At 39.0% G+C, this 12,682-nt stretch overlaps 1 protein-coding gene across 1 annotated transcript; it reads right to left on the reverse strand.

The window, feature by feature from the left end:
• Positions 1 to 1,253: 1,253 nt before the first annotated feature.
• On the reverse strand, positions 1,254 to 7,084 carry LOC138061592 (uncharacterized). The gene is made up of 6 exons (XM_068913440.1): positions 7,022 to 7,084; positions 6,330 to 6,533; positions 6,111 to 6,236; positions 5,698 to 5,823; positions 4,629 to 4,827; positions 1,254 to 1,420 (listed from the first exon to the last, which is right to left on the reverse strand). Exons 2-6 carry the CDS (start codon positions 6,524 to 6,526, stop codon positions 1,385 to 1,387), a joined length of 684 nt encoding a protein of 227 aa, XP_068769541.1. The 5' UTR covers positions 6,527 to 6,533; positions 7,022 to 7,084; the 3' UTR covers positions 1,254 to 1,384.
• Positions 7,085 to 12,682: the final 5,598 nt, after the last annotated feature.

Raw genomic sequence — 12,682 nt, forward strand, 5'->3', positions numbered from 1 at the left:
ATCACCAGTCATCTTCAACTGGCCAAACTGAGTCACTTAGACAAATGACTGCTTGGTAGTGAAGGAAAGGTTTGAAAGGTACAGAGCAAAGGGAGCGCGCAGAGGAAGACTACAGGAAGTCATATTTTCATTTTGATAAAGTTTCAACCAATGATCCTCTCTGCTCCATTTTTTAGAAAGTAGTGGTCGGCACAATATCTGGCATAAGTTACATAGTTAATAAGGTAAAACTGAATTTTTAATACTTCGAATGTGGAAAAAAAACATGTTAAGAGCACCGGTTTGTTATATATAGCAGGTGAAGTAAACTCGTGTTAAGAAAATAAAAAAGCTGACTGTTGAGTGTAACAACACAGGGGAATTACTCTAAAGAGAAAGCCTGTCCTGATCTAAGTCAGTGGGAAAACGCAATTGGCTTGAACAGTGTAAGATCAAGACCTAAATGCTTTTGAGAACATGTGGTGAAAAGAAGAAGAAAAAAAAAAAAAAAGAATCAGAAGATCGGGAGTTTCTGATCTTCTGTCATACATTGAACACAATCATAGATATTTCACAATTTCTCAGTTAAAAATTTTCCAGGATTACTCAAATCTACTAACTACAAAGCAAATTCACAATTACAAACAGATGCTTATTTTTCTATTCAACCTCAGTTACTAGAAGTACTCCATATTTATTTCATCTTTCAAGAGAAGACAGTAAAATTAAGAAGCATCATATAAGAAGCATCATAAAAAGCATCCCAGAAAGCTTTCAGATCATCAAAAGCCTAAGCAAGAGATCAAATTATTCAAGAATGAAATATATTTAAATAAACATGGTATCTGATCTTGATTACTCATTTTTAGAAGGAAATCACACAGTGCACTATACAGTCCGCTCTTTTTACCAGTCGTTTACCATGCACCAACAACCTCCACAAATACCTTCTAATGCACGGAGTATGCTAAGTTTGCTCCCCAAGAAAGAGAATTCCAAGAGAAACATTAAGGAAGGAAACATGTTTAATGCAACTGTTACTAGAACGTTGCTTCTATCTCAACCCTTTACTTCCAGGTTTAAATAAAGTCTCAGGACCATTTTTATTGCTTAATACAAACTGCAGAAAGTAAATCATAATTCTGAATAATGTTGAGAAGTACCTATTAGCATGATGGCTTGCTGTTTCTCATTGCCATTTGAGAGAACTATATATAGACACTCAAAGTGAAATAATCCACTCCACACACTTTATTAAGATAACACAATAAAGCTTTAGTTAATTAAGTTTAATTTGCTGTTCAACAAGTAGCACGGAATTTCATACTACAACTTACATAATTGTTTACAGTTCACAATACCCTCACAGTAAAATCAAAAGGGACCAAAAAACGCCCCAGTACCGTTATGCAAGCGCTTGGTTCTCTTCTTGTTGGTCATCCTGAAAAGTAACACAACAATAATAATTACAACATGACATTCAAATACCTAAATACCAAATACATTCTCATAATTTCAAAAAGTATGACTAGGCAAGTCCTTTACTCTTGATTTTTCTTTCCAGTTTTCAAATGATGGATGGAAAATTATAACCAGCCAATTTGTGCTTTTGTACGTGCAAAACATATAATCAGACCAACATATTATGTTTTGATGATGCATACATCATTCACTACAGCATAATACAGATCAACATTTCAAGTCAACTACTTAATTCAATGTAATGTGTTTTAGACTAACCACTCAATCTTAATTTTCCGTAAGGAAATGCACCATCACACATTCATTTTGAAGTTACATTAGTGAAATAAACACATATTGTGTGGGTTTTTCTTTTTAATCTAAAAGCAAACTATGAGCACAAAAGACCAAAACAATATATGCAGAATCTTGTAGTTCAATTAAGAATTGTTTTATTCTATTTTGGCTACACTTAAAGGGCCCAAATACACATTAATTACAGTTTTGGGAAAACCAGATAGTCAAAATCAATTTTTCAGAAGACAAACGAAGCTCTCCTGGTTAAGCAGGTTATTTTATCTGTTCTCTTCCCCCCCCCCCCCTTTTAAATGTAATTTAAGCTATACTTTCCTGCTTGCTAAGAAACTCCACTCCCTTTTCCATCACTCAGCTGTTCATGTTGGTGCCATGGTAACTCTTCAGCATAACAGCTTACCGCACATTTCCCAAGGTTGCTTATTTTGTTTCTAAGTTATGGAATTACACATTACAACTGCCTCATCCGGACAGTAATCATCCGGCTTTTCAGATCACAGAACCACATTACAGCCTTCAGTGTTACTGAATACTTATAATTTGGTCCACGTCTTAGTTATCTGACCTTTTTTAAAAATGTATCTTTTAATACGTGCAGGGGGACACTGAGAACCTAGGACCATTGCATTGTCGTCCAAACCCCTCGCTAATATGGTGAAGTATGTAACGCACGTCACGTGTTTGTCTGAACCTCGTTTTCCACTGTGTTTTCTTGTGACTTTCCTAACTCTTCTCACTTTTGACTTTAGTAGGTGGACATGTTTGAAAGTAATTCTGTGGTGCAGAAGAATTCTTCTCTTTATCTTAAGTCCGGAGTTAAGATAAAGAGAACTTCTGGCAACCATGGGATTTTGCAAGATAGTCTGTGCTGCAGAAAAGCTACCTAGCAACAACCCTTATAAAAGGAGTTGCCACCACCATTTCAGGAGGCAGAGGAACTGGAGCTGAAGCTTACCTTCAGAGTAGTAAATGCTTAGTTGAGAAGCCCCTAATGACTGACACCAACTAATCATACAGGTTTCACCCTTTCTCAGGACAAGAACCCAGTTGCTGTGCGCTTATGAGTATTTATTTTGCATTTGTAGTCTCTGTGTATACAGTTCTTGTTTTAATTTTTAAATGAATGAAGGCCAAAAGGTGCATTCCATAATCAAATCCCAGGAAGACTAGTTGTATCAAGGGAATTTCTCTCATTAATAAAGGTCCAGACAAAGGTGGTTTTGAATGTTCAGTGCTCAAATATTGGCACTTCAAAAGTAAAAAACTCAAATTCCCCAAGCTTCCCCAAAGCAACTATTCAAGTACTTTGACTTACCATTCTGCAATCTTAATTCACGTTAGAGTTAAGTATCAAACATTAGAGAAAAATGGTAAGTTGTTTATTATATGCTTTGACAGTCTTGCACCTGCTACATGTACACAAGAAAAACCATTTGAGCCTACTTTCAGTTAGTATTCCACATTTTAAAGGCAGTAGTACATCACAGAAGAAACATTACAGAAGAACTGAATGTATTCAAGAACCTAAGGCATACGGTTCAGTAATACTTCCCTTTGGCTATGCCTTGCTAATAATGCTTTAAAGCAGATTTCTGTAGGTTCTCTTCCTGTGTAATTTTAACATCCCAACTCTTTGCAATAGCCAAAACTCAAAAAATTACACCATTTTAGCTGCCTGGCATCTCTGAATTCCAGACTATTTGACCCCCTCACTGTTTCTCCATCAACTTACGCTCTCCAACAACAGCAACCTCTGAAAGCTAAACGCCACATTAGGCGAGACTCCATAAAACAGGACAGAAACCAAACTTTAAAGCTCCTGAAGAAGACGAGCTTACGTGTTCTTGCTCCATTGTCTTTGCTATTTCCAGCTCCTCAAAAGTTTATGCTCAGTCAACCCAGCTGACTAGATAGTAAAAAGCCTATAATACAATAGCTGATTTGCGACTATTAATCCAGAACTGTAATCAAGCACCTACAACAAGATCTTGTTGCATTAACAGTACCTGAAATTGCTCTTTTCCTGACCCATACATATCTGCACAAAATGAAAAGTAGTCCATAAGCCCAAAGACAATAATGGCAAGAAGATAACACGATAGCCAAGTGCCTGGAAAGCAGGAACTACCTGCCTTCATCCCCACCCTTCAGTAAGGAAGTGCAGTCCTACACCTTCAAAAACAAGAAAAAAAATAATTGTCCATTAACATAAGCACTGTTCCTTTGAGAGGGCAAACCAATGTTTCCTAAGATAACTAAGATTCTTGCCCATCCATCTAAGATCCCTGAGTCAGTAATTAAGTTCAGTCATACTTTGGAGACCCAGTTTCAGCTACTAGCATGACATTGGGCAAATCGCTTGACCACCGTATCATTTTCCCGCAGCTAATACCCCCCCCCCCATAACATCATCACTCTACCTCACTGGCATACTATGAGTGAAAAACAAAACCAAAAACGTTATCGATGACATGGTGTTCGGACCCTGAAACCCACAAAAATTCTTTTGCTTACAGAGAGACTACACAACTATTACTGTTAGCTAAACATTCTTAAAAAGTCTTAATGTCTTAAAACGCCCTTTCCATAAAACGCCATGGCATTTTGGGATTTCTTGGTTCTTAGAGAGCTGTCATTTCTGAGCTTTACATAATTACCACTACACGTCAGCCTGATTTTTTGTCCAGCATTTTATACATTTAGAGCGACGTAACATCTTCACACACATATGACGAGACTGAAGCAAAGCAGCAAAGTACCTTACCTTTTAGGCTAAAAGAAAGCTTTACTCACATGAAATCACTTTTCCCAATACTTCCCCCTTCTCAGAAGGCGGAAATAAGCGATCAATTAAAAACAAAGCACACTCTCACCTGTATCAAATCAGTCCCAGGAAGGTAATTATTGCTGCATTCCAAACTCAAATTATATTGCCAGAGAAAAACGCTATTTTGAAGAATGCACTTGAATACGTTGGCTTCATCAGCACTTGTATTTACTGTCTCCTGACCGAGCTTCCAAGGATTCTTCTGAGGCACAGAATTCCTTTCAGATCCCCAACATGTCCACCTACTAAAATCAAAAGTGAGAAGAGTTAGGAAAGTCACAAGAAAACACAGTGGAAAACGAGGTTCAGACAAACACGTGACGTGCGTTACATACTTCACCATATTAGCGAGGGGTTTGGACACACCATGCAATGCCAATGCAATGGTCCTAGGTTCTCAGTGTCCCCCTGCACATATTAAAAGATACATTTTTAAAAAAGGTCAGATAACTAAGACATGGACCAAATTATAAGTATTCAGTAACACTGTTGTGGATAATTGAAACCTAAGTAAAGAGTAATGGACAAGCATACCTATTTGAGGCTCCTTTGATCTCAACTGTGAATGCCTCAGTTACTGATGATACTGCAGTAAAAGAAATCAGCAGTCGACTGATGCTGGGGTTGCCTCGTTGAGCACGGCACTATTTTTAGATAGGTTAACACGTCACTTTCTACGTAATATCACCCACACAGTTAACAAGGACACGCTTTTCTCTGAGAAAGTTTAAAGCACGCACAACAATCGCACTTGCCTGGAGACCGTATTACTATAATAGTATAGTTACTTACTACAGTGAATGCTAAAATACATGGGGAGTGCCAGCTGCTTTCTTGCTCCATTAATGGAAACTATAAATAATTAAGCAAGGCAGTCACTGAACAAGCAGGCTTGCTGTGTGTACTCTAATAAACTTCCACCCTTTCCAAAGTATCTCTCAGGTTCTCGCCTCACCAGGACTGGACAAACCGTTATATACTAAGAGGTTTTAAAATAAGGAATAAAAGCATGAACGAGATGAGTGGCTAATAAGCAAAATTAAAAGTGATAATAAAATCAATGCAAAATATCTTCAAGTGCAAAACATGCAAAAAACTCCACAGTTATCACTAACGTGTCATCTGTCTCTGCTGACAAGCAGTCGTGCGGCATCTCCCTCTCTTCTTTCACAGTTACAATTCTCACATCTTCAGGTCCAGAACAAGCAGACTCTTTAGACAACTGGTCGTCATTGTCATACCTGCAGATATAACCCACATTGCTAATTGGAAGACTTGTTCTGGGAAAGAAGTTTTGCTTTCACTTTGAAATACTGCTAAATATGTGTTCAACAACATAAACAACAAAACAAACAAGCGTTCTGTGGAGGATATCCAAAGTCTCTCTTTTTAATCTAATGAGCTGCTTGGTTTCCTCTTTTTTATACGACTTCCAATATTTCTTTAAATGTCAGCAGCCATCTTTTAGGCACTAGTGAAAAAAGATTTCATCGGCACCATTCATATATAAACAGAATATACTACTAACGTTCCATCAGCTGCTATTAAAGAAGTGTTGTCTGACAAAGATCTTTCTTCTTTCACTGTACTTCTTCTCACACCCTCAGGAAGGGAACAGACCGGGGCTTTTGCCAGTGGGTCGTAGCTGTCATATCTAGAAAGAAAACACATCACTGACGTTCATTTAACGCCAAGAATTATTTGTTTCACATTAGTAAACGGAACGGTGCGGTGGCAGCCTACTTACAAGTCCAGTAAAAATCCTGCTACTTCTGCATCGTTTCGGAAATCCAGTTTTTCCTTAAGTGTCAACCATCGGTCAATATGATTTCCCACATAAATCCTTGTTTTACCCCTTCTTCTATCAAGGCTTTGCTTCCTCTTTTTCTTTTCCAAAAAGGACAGCACTGGGGGTCTTCCACATCTCTTTGTCGGTAGCGACATTGTAAGCCTAGAAATAAAACACTTTTTATCGAATTGTAGCTCACAGGAACAGATTACACCTTAGCGCTCCGAACCATCACCGCGAAAAACAACTGCCAAGCACAGTAAACGTTTTACTTCCAAAGAGGTATGAACCTAAAACGCCCTAAGCGACACCAGGTGCTAGGAGAGGCAGCATCACCTGGAAAACGGCCGGCCGCCTCTCCGCCGACCGGAGCACGGCCGACGCCCTGGCAGACGTCCCGCACGACCGGCCGCGGCCTGGCGGCCAGGTTCCCCCCCATCCCCGCCGAGACCCCGAGGCTGAGGGAGGACGCAGCGGCGGCGGCGGCGGCGGCGGCGCCATCACCCCCCAACCCCAGCTCGCCGCGCTCTCTGGGGAGGCGGCTGGGAACGCGGGCGCCGCTAGTCCTAGTCCGGGACGGGACGGGACGGGACGGGACGAGCCTCACGCCGCCGCCGAGGGGGCCGCGCCCAGCCGCTCGGAGCACTCACCGCGCGCCGCCCGCCGGCGGTAAACACGAGGCACGTGACCGAGCCGCGGCGCGCGCGGATGACGCGCGCTCACGTGAGGGCGGGCCGCGCCGCCCCGCCCCGCAGCTGGACGGACAGCCGACGGTGCGCCGAGCTCTGACCGCGCTCGCCAAACTGGGCCTGCGGGCCCAAAGCCGGGGCCGAGGGAAAGGCGGCTGCTGCTCCGAGGGCTGCGCACAGGGTATTTGCTTCCAGCCGTTACTCACGAGCTACTTGAATTGAGCTTTATCACTCGAGTGCCCCTGTTTGCATCGTAAATGAATTTGTCTACGTATGCTTCCCTGGGAAGAGCCATGTCATTAAAGCTCGCATCGGTCCTACGCACAAGAGGCTTAGCTTAATGTCACTTAACTTAATACGTGGTGCAAAGCATTAACAAGACCTGTTTGGCAAAGATTAATTGTAAAAGCAATTGAGAAGCAAATTCAAGTAACAGCTCTAAGGAAAATAGTTAAAATCTTTTGGAGCTAAAATATGTAATTAATTTGCATGCCATCTACTCAAAGTAAGATTTAAGGATGTTGAGGTAAAGATGACACCAGTACAGATTACTAAAGCTGAAAGGGAGCAGATAAACTAACAGCACTGGGTTCTCGTGTCCGCTTTTAAATAAAAGCCTGCAAAACGAAGTTGTCCAGGCAGAAAGGATTCATGCGTCCTTCGTATTCTGAAGAACTACAGTTACACCTCTTAAACCTGGTATCAAACACACTGGAAAATATTTGCAAGAAACAGTAACGTAAGTTTGGGAATGACCATTATTTGCTATTGAGACACTGCAAAATTAGATGGTAGTGGCTTGTTTTATGTCATTATAGCTAGCTGAAGATTTTCAATAGCGTTTAAGTGACCTGAAGACCCAGGGCCATTTCTAAACGCATACAGGCCGCATATAGAAGATTAGGCCATATCACTAACTTGTAACACTTACAGGATTATCATCAGTACTGAATATTTCAAGTTCTTTGCAGCTTGCTCTAAAGTTCTTTTGGTTATAGTTGAAGCTACTCACAAGTAATCTCAGCTGATAACCAATAAGTCACAACTATCATATCTACAAGAAATCATTATTCCGATACTTAATCAAATTGTATTCAGGGAAAAAAAAAAGACATTTGAGACTACTTTTTGATGTTACTTACATTAGAAAGTTTAGTAAACGTGCTACAAACAATAAAAAATACACCGTTCTTCCAAGTATCAATTCCCAGCATGAACTGCAAAAATGCTATTTTACCTTCTGAAATGCCAGATTCAGAGACAAAATTAGAATCTTCTCCTGAAAGCAGGAAACACTGCTTGAATTTTGACTCATCTGTTGCAAAGGAAACATTACATAAATTACGCTAGAAAAAGAAAATGAAACATTTAAATCTTGAATCCGTGCTATCACAATGTATTATAACAAAGACCTTGTACACAGAGTGCATTTGACCAGTTTCTTAGAACTTCAAAGGGCTTCTGTTTACATGCACTAGTCTAAACACATTTTTCAATACATGACTAAACAGACAGACTAAATTAACTAGTATTAACTAATATTAACTAGACAGACTAAATACCCTAATGTTTAAGGGTAACTGTATCTAAACAGAGAGAGGGACCAAAATCTACCAACATTTTTTTGATCTCTACTATCAACTTTGATAGAATCACAGTGATAAGTCAACCAAGTGGATTGCTGTAAGCTGATGTTACAAATATTCATTTCCCTTTGCTGAATCAGCTGAATAGCTTGACCCAAACAAAATATTTTGGTTTTGTCCAATATTTACATAACTTCAACAACAGAGAACTAGAACTGGAAAAAAACCCATTATATCTTTTATCATTTACAATGACAGCATGTCAAGTGATTTTCATGGCACGCTTCAGTGTGAGTTAATAGAAAGATTTAAGTTTTAGAAGAATTGTCCTACCATAATTGCAGGTTCTCAAAATAGCACAAATTATTTGTGATGCGCATATGTAAAACTAAGCCCTATTATTTTACTCTTTTCATATGAAAGGATACAGGAGAGTTCCTCCTCTCTCTCCATTATTTTTGTAAAACACATATTGGGTGGTGATGATCCCAAGTAAATATGGCTGTTTAATAGGTACATTTTATATTTACTTTTTCTGAGCGCCTTCGTAAATACACTTACCGTCTGCATAAATTCACATTCAAAACAGAGTGACCTGTGTGGACCTTCAAAAAGTTGCTGTGTGCTGTTAAGCTCTCCTGCTTATCTTGAAAAGACAAAGCTGCTGGGAGGAGGAAGGGGGTACTAACACTTTTCACCTCTACCAAGTCATTTTTGAAACAAAAACAAATACATAGTGACTGACCTTTTATGCAAACTTAAAACGTTAAGCAACCTGCCGCTGTTATACAAGCTTATATATTAAATATAGTATTAAAACATAGAACCGCGTAGCTATGTTATCAGTAATGAATTAAATAGATAAGAAAAATCTCAAAGCTTGAAGAAGTTAATTATCTTGCCATGTTTGTGGGTATTTTTTCTATTCCTTCCCCTAAGGACATCCAACAGAATATGCTAGCCAGTTTTAATTTGTCATGCTCCAGCACAGATTCTGGCTGTGTGACAGACACAGGAAGGGAATGCTTTTAATCCCAACAATATTTACATTACCACTTGAATGTCCGTGTCAGTAAGCTTTATATTTTGCCCCAGACTGTTTCACGCAAGCCCTTTAATAAACATGCATTCCTAGTACAATGAAGTCTATGTTATAGAACAGCAGCAGCTGTCACTTAGAAATGAAATTTCAAAGCCAGTACTATAGCCTCTGCAAAGGTTAAGGTTCATTTTCCCCCACAACGATGCAGAGAAATCTAACTGAGGGAACCAGGTGCAGCGTACTGCGACCTCCTGAACCACAACTGCAGTTATGCAGGCAAGAATTTCAGAGGATTATGTAGTTCATAGCAGCCTCTCTGGTAGTATCACTACATTACTTCAACTGTCTCTCTCCTCTTACCATCAACGTCTCACTGAGAATCCTGGCTGCACTATCACCTTTCTGCCAATAAATATTTCACATGGTTCCATGTGTTTCCAGCACAAAGGATCTTATATTTGAGCTCCCGTATATTTAGTTCCCATATACAAAGCACAGAAACACAGTGATACTGTACTTAAACTTAGGAAGCCTACTGTTTCCTGGCGCATGTAATTTCCAATATAAAATAGTTGACTATGTGGCTTTAAAAGCAATCAGTAAAGCCAGCAATATGTTTAAATACCTTATTTATTTTGTGTTTTATATACATTTGTGAGGCAAGACTGAGAAACTGCTCCTTGTAAACGCTAGTGCAAACATTCCTGTCTAGTACGTTATTTATCTATGTAATACGATGAAAACCATGCTGAGACAAATTAGTTTATCTAGCCGAGCAGCCTGTTTCCTGAATGCATAAGGAAGCTTCATCCTTTATCTGGTTTATTCTCCCAGCTTCCAGTTATCAATGATTTAAGGACTTTCAAGGCTAGAGGCCGAATCCAAACCATTCTGTTAAATAGGCAAGGAAAGACCTGTACTCCATTAACTGAATCCTTTTTTTAACCCACTTAATCTTTTGGCCTTCACAGTATCCTAAGGCAGTGACTCTTCACTTTCTGAACCATTTGTTACAAACAGGTAACTCCTAGACACACACACACACAAAAAGTGATTTAGGATACCACCAGAAAACCATATTTGTTCCAATACTGATACCCTATACAAATACAGCACAGCAGTGATATTTGTTAGCAGCCCCGCCCTGTAATAAGAAGGTAAGTAATACATATTGGTTACTTTTCACCACTCTTTGCTGAAACAAACAAACAAAAAAAATCCAGCAACTTGTAAATTGCTATGTTCTTCCGGGTTTTAATTCCCACAGCCTGTAAAGAACAAGTGATTCGGTAGCCTGTTAATCCACACCAATGCACTTAAAGAAGTTTTGGTATTAATACAGTATATGAACTGTAATGCTAATACGTTACTTTATTTGGAAATTCCAAACGTTTTGAAGGAAAACCTAAGGCTCTGAAAAGCCTCAGCAAATCTTGGCCCAAGAACTAAAAAGAGAAAGACTCATGCTGTACAGTGTCTCCCCACAGATATGCTTCTGTCCTATACAGAGCTTCTGAATTGCTACTTTGGCTCCTCTTCTAGCCCTAAAAGTTTCTCCTGAACTCCCAGATTAATTCTTCTGTCTCGAGAAGACAGATTTCCTCTGACTATTTGCTCACTCTCTTTTGATCTCTAGGAAGCAACAGTTTAGACTGTTCTGCTCTTCTTCCTTCTGCCTTCCATATTGGGAGAAGACCAACAGCTCTCTCCTATCAGCAGTAACTTTAACCACTTTATTTCTCTTCTATCCTGAAATAGAATGAATGCGGATTATTTACTAAATAAAATAGAACTAAGATTAAGTTGAAGACAGAAAGGATGACCACCACACAATTCATCCCAACTAAACTCGCTAAACTCTTTACTTCTGTTAATTTTTTTTATTTGAAAGCACTGAGGATTTTGTTAAAACAGTATACAAAAGATAGACTGACACAAAAGTTTAAGGTGTACACTTTCACAAAGCGTGCTCATTTTCAAGAACAAATTCTCAGTCATTTGGGCCTTCCATACAACACAATACAGTAACTATTTTCTTTTAAGAGATTAAAAGAAAATTAGCTGTACATAAGTCTAGCAATACCTGCATTCTCACTGTATACTTACAAATGTAAATTAAGTAACACAAGGGTAGAAGTTCTTACATTTTAATGATCGCTGCTGAAGGTGATTCATCTCATATCTCTTAATTCTTTCACAGTTACGAGTTTCATATCTTCCGCATAAGAACTTTCGGGCTTTTATCTAAGTCATAATTGTCATATCTACAAAGAATTAAAATAACATTTTTTTATATTAAGAAACAACTAAATTATGCTGTGTAGCACCTAACATGCAATAAAGTTGTATGCAAAAGCATGAAGTAAAAAAAAATTTTCACATGTTGTAAGGAACAGTCAAACCAGCAGAGTAATCAAAGCAATAGCATAGCTCATTTCCTTTTCTCTAGAGAAAAACAGCATTGTGAACTATACATCTGCTTAATAATGTTTCCTATTTTTACTTCCGCCCCCTCACCATCTGCTTCTGTTCTGCTTTTTTTTTTTTTCCAAAAAAGCATCCACCTCTTTTAGCCTCACTTGACCCAAACCAGATTTCAGACTGAACAGAAACAAAACTCCCAATGCCAAAGCCAAAAAACTGCTACCTAATCTAAAAATGACTCTCACTTTTCTCACAATAATTTCAGATCTTTGAGACAAACAGTCCATATAGGTTCTACATTTTGCTACACACATGGACTTCACAAAGTTGAGCTTTTTGGCTGTCAGTAACTTTGGATTTTACCTGTGCCTTCAGCATTGCCATGAATTGCTAAGCACATTTAGCTAAAACATCCTCCCTTTCTTGTTGTAGCCTCTACTGAATCCCAAAAGAGTGAGACACTGTATGTAGTGCAGGAGGAGGGTGAATCGCAGAACATGCAACTATTGCAGCTATTTTTTCAGCAGCAGAAATAAGCACTCCTTCCAGTCATACCCGACACGGAAATCA

This window comes from Struthio camelus, chromosome 19, assembly GCF_040807025.1.
Source record: "Struthio camelus isolate bStrCam1 chromosome 19, bStrCam1.hap1, whole genome shotgun sequence".
NCBI classification, from domain to species: domain Eukaryota; kingdom Metazoa; phylum Chordata; class Aves; order Struthioniformes; family Struthionidae; genus Struthio; species Struthio camelus.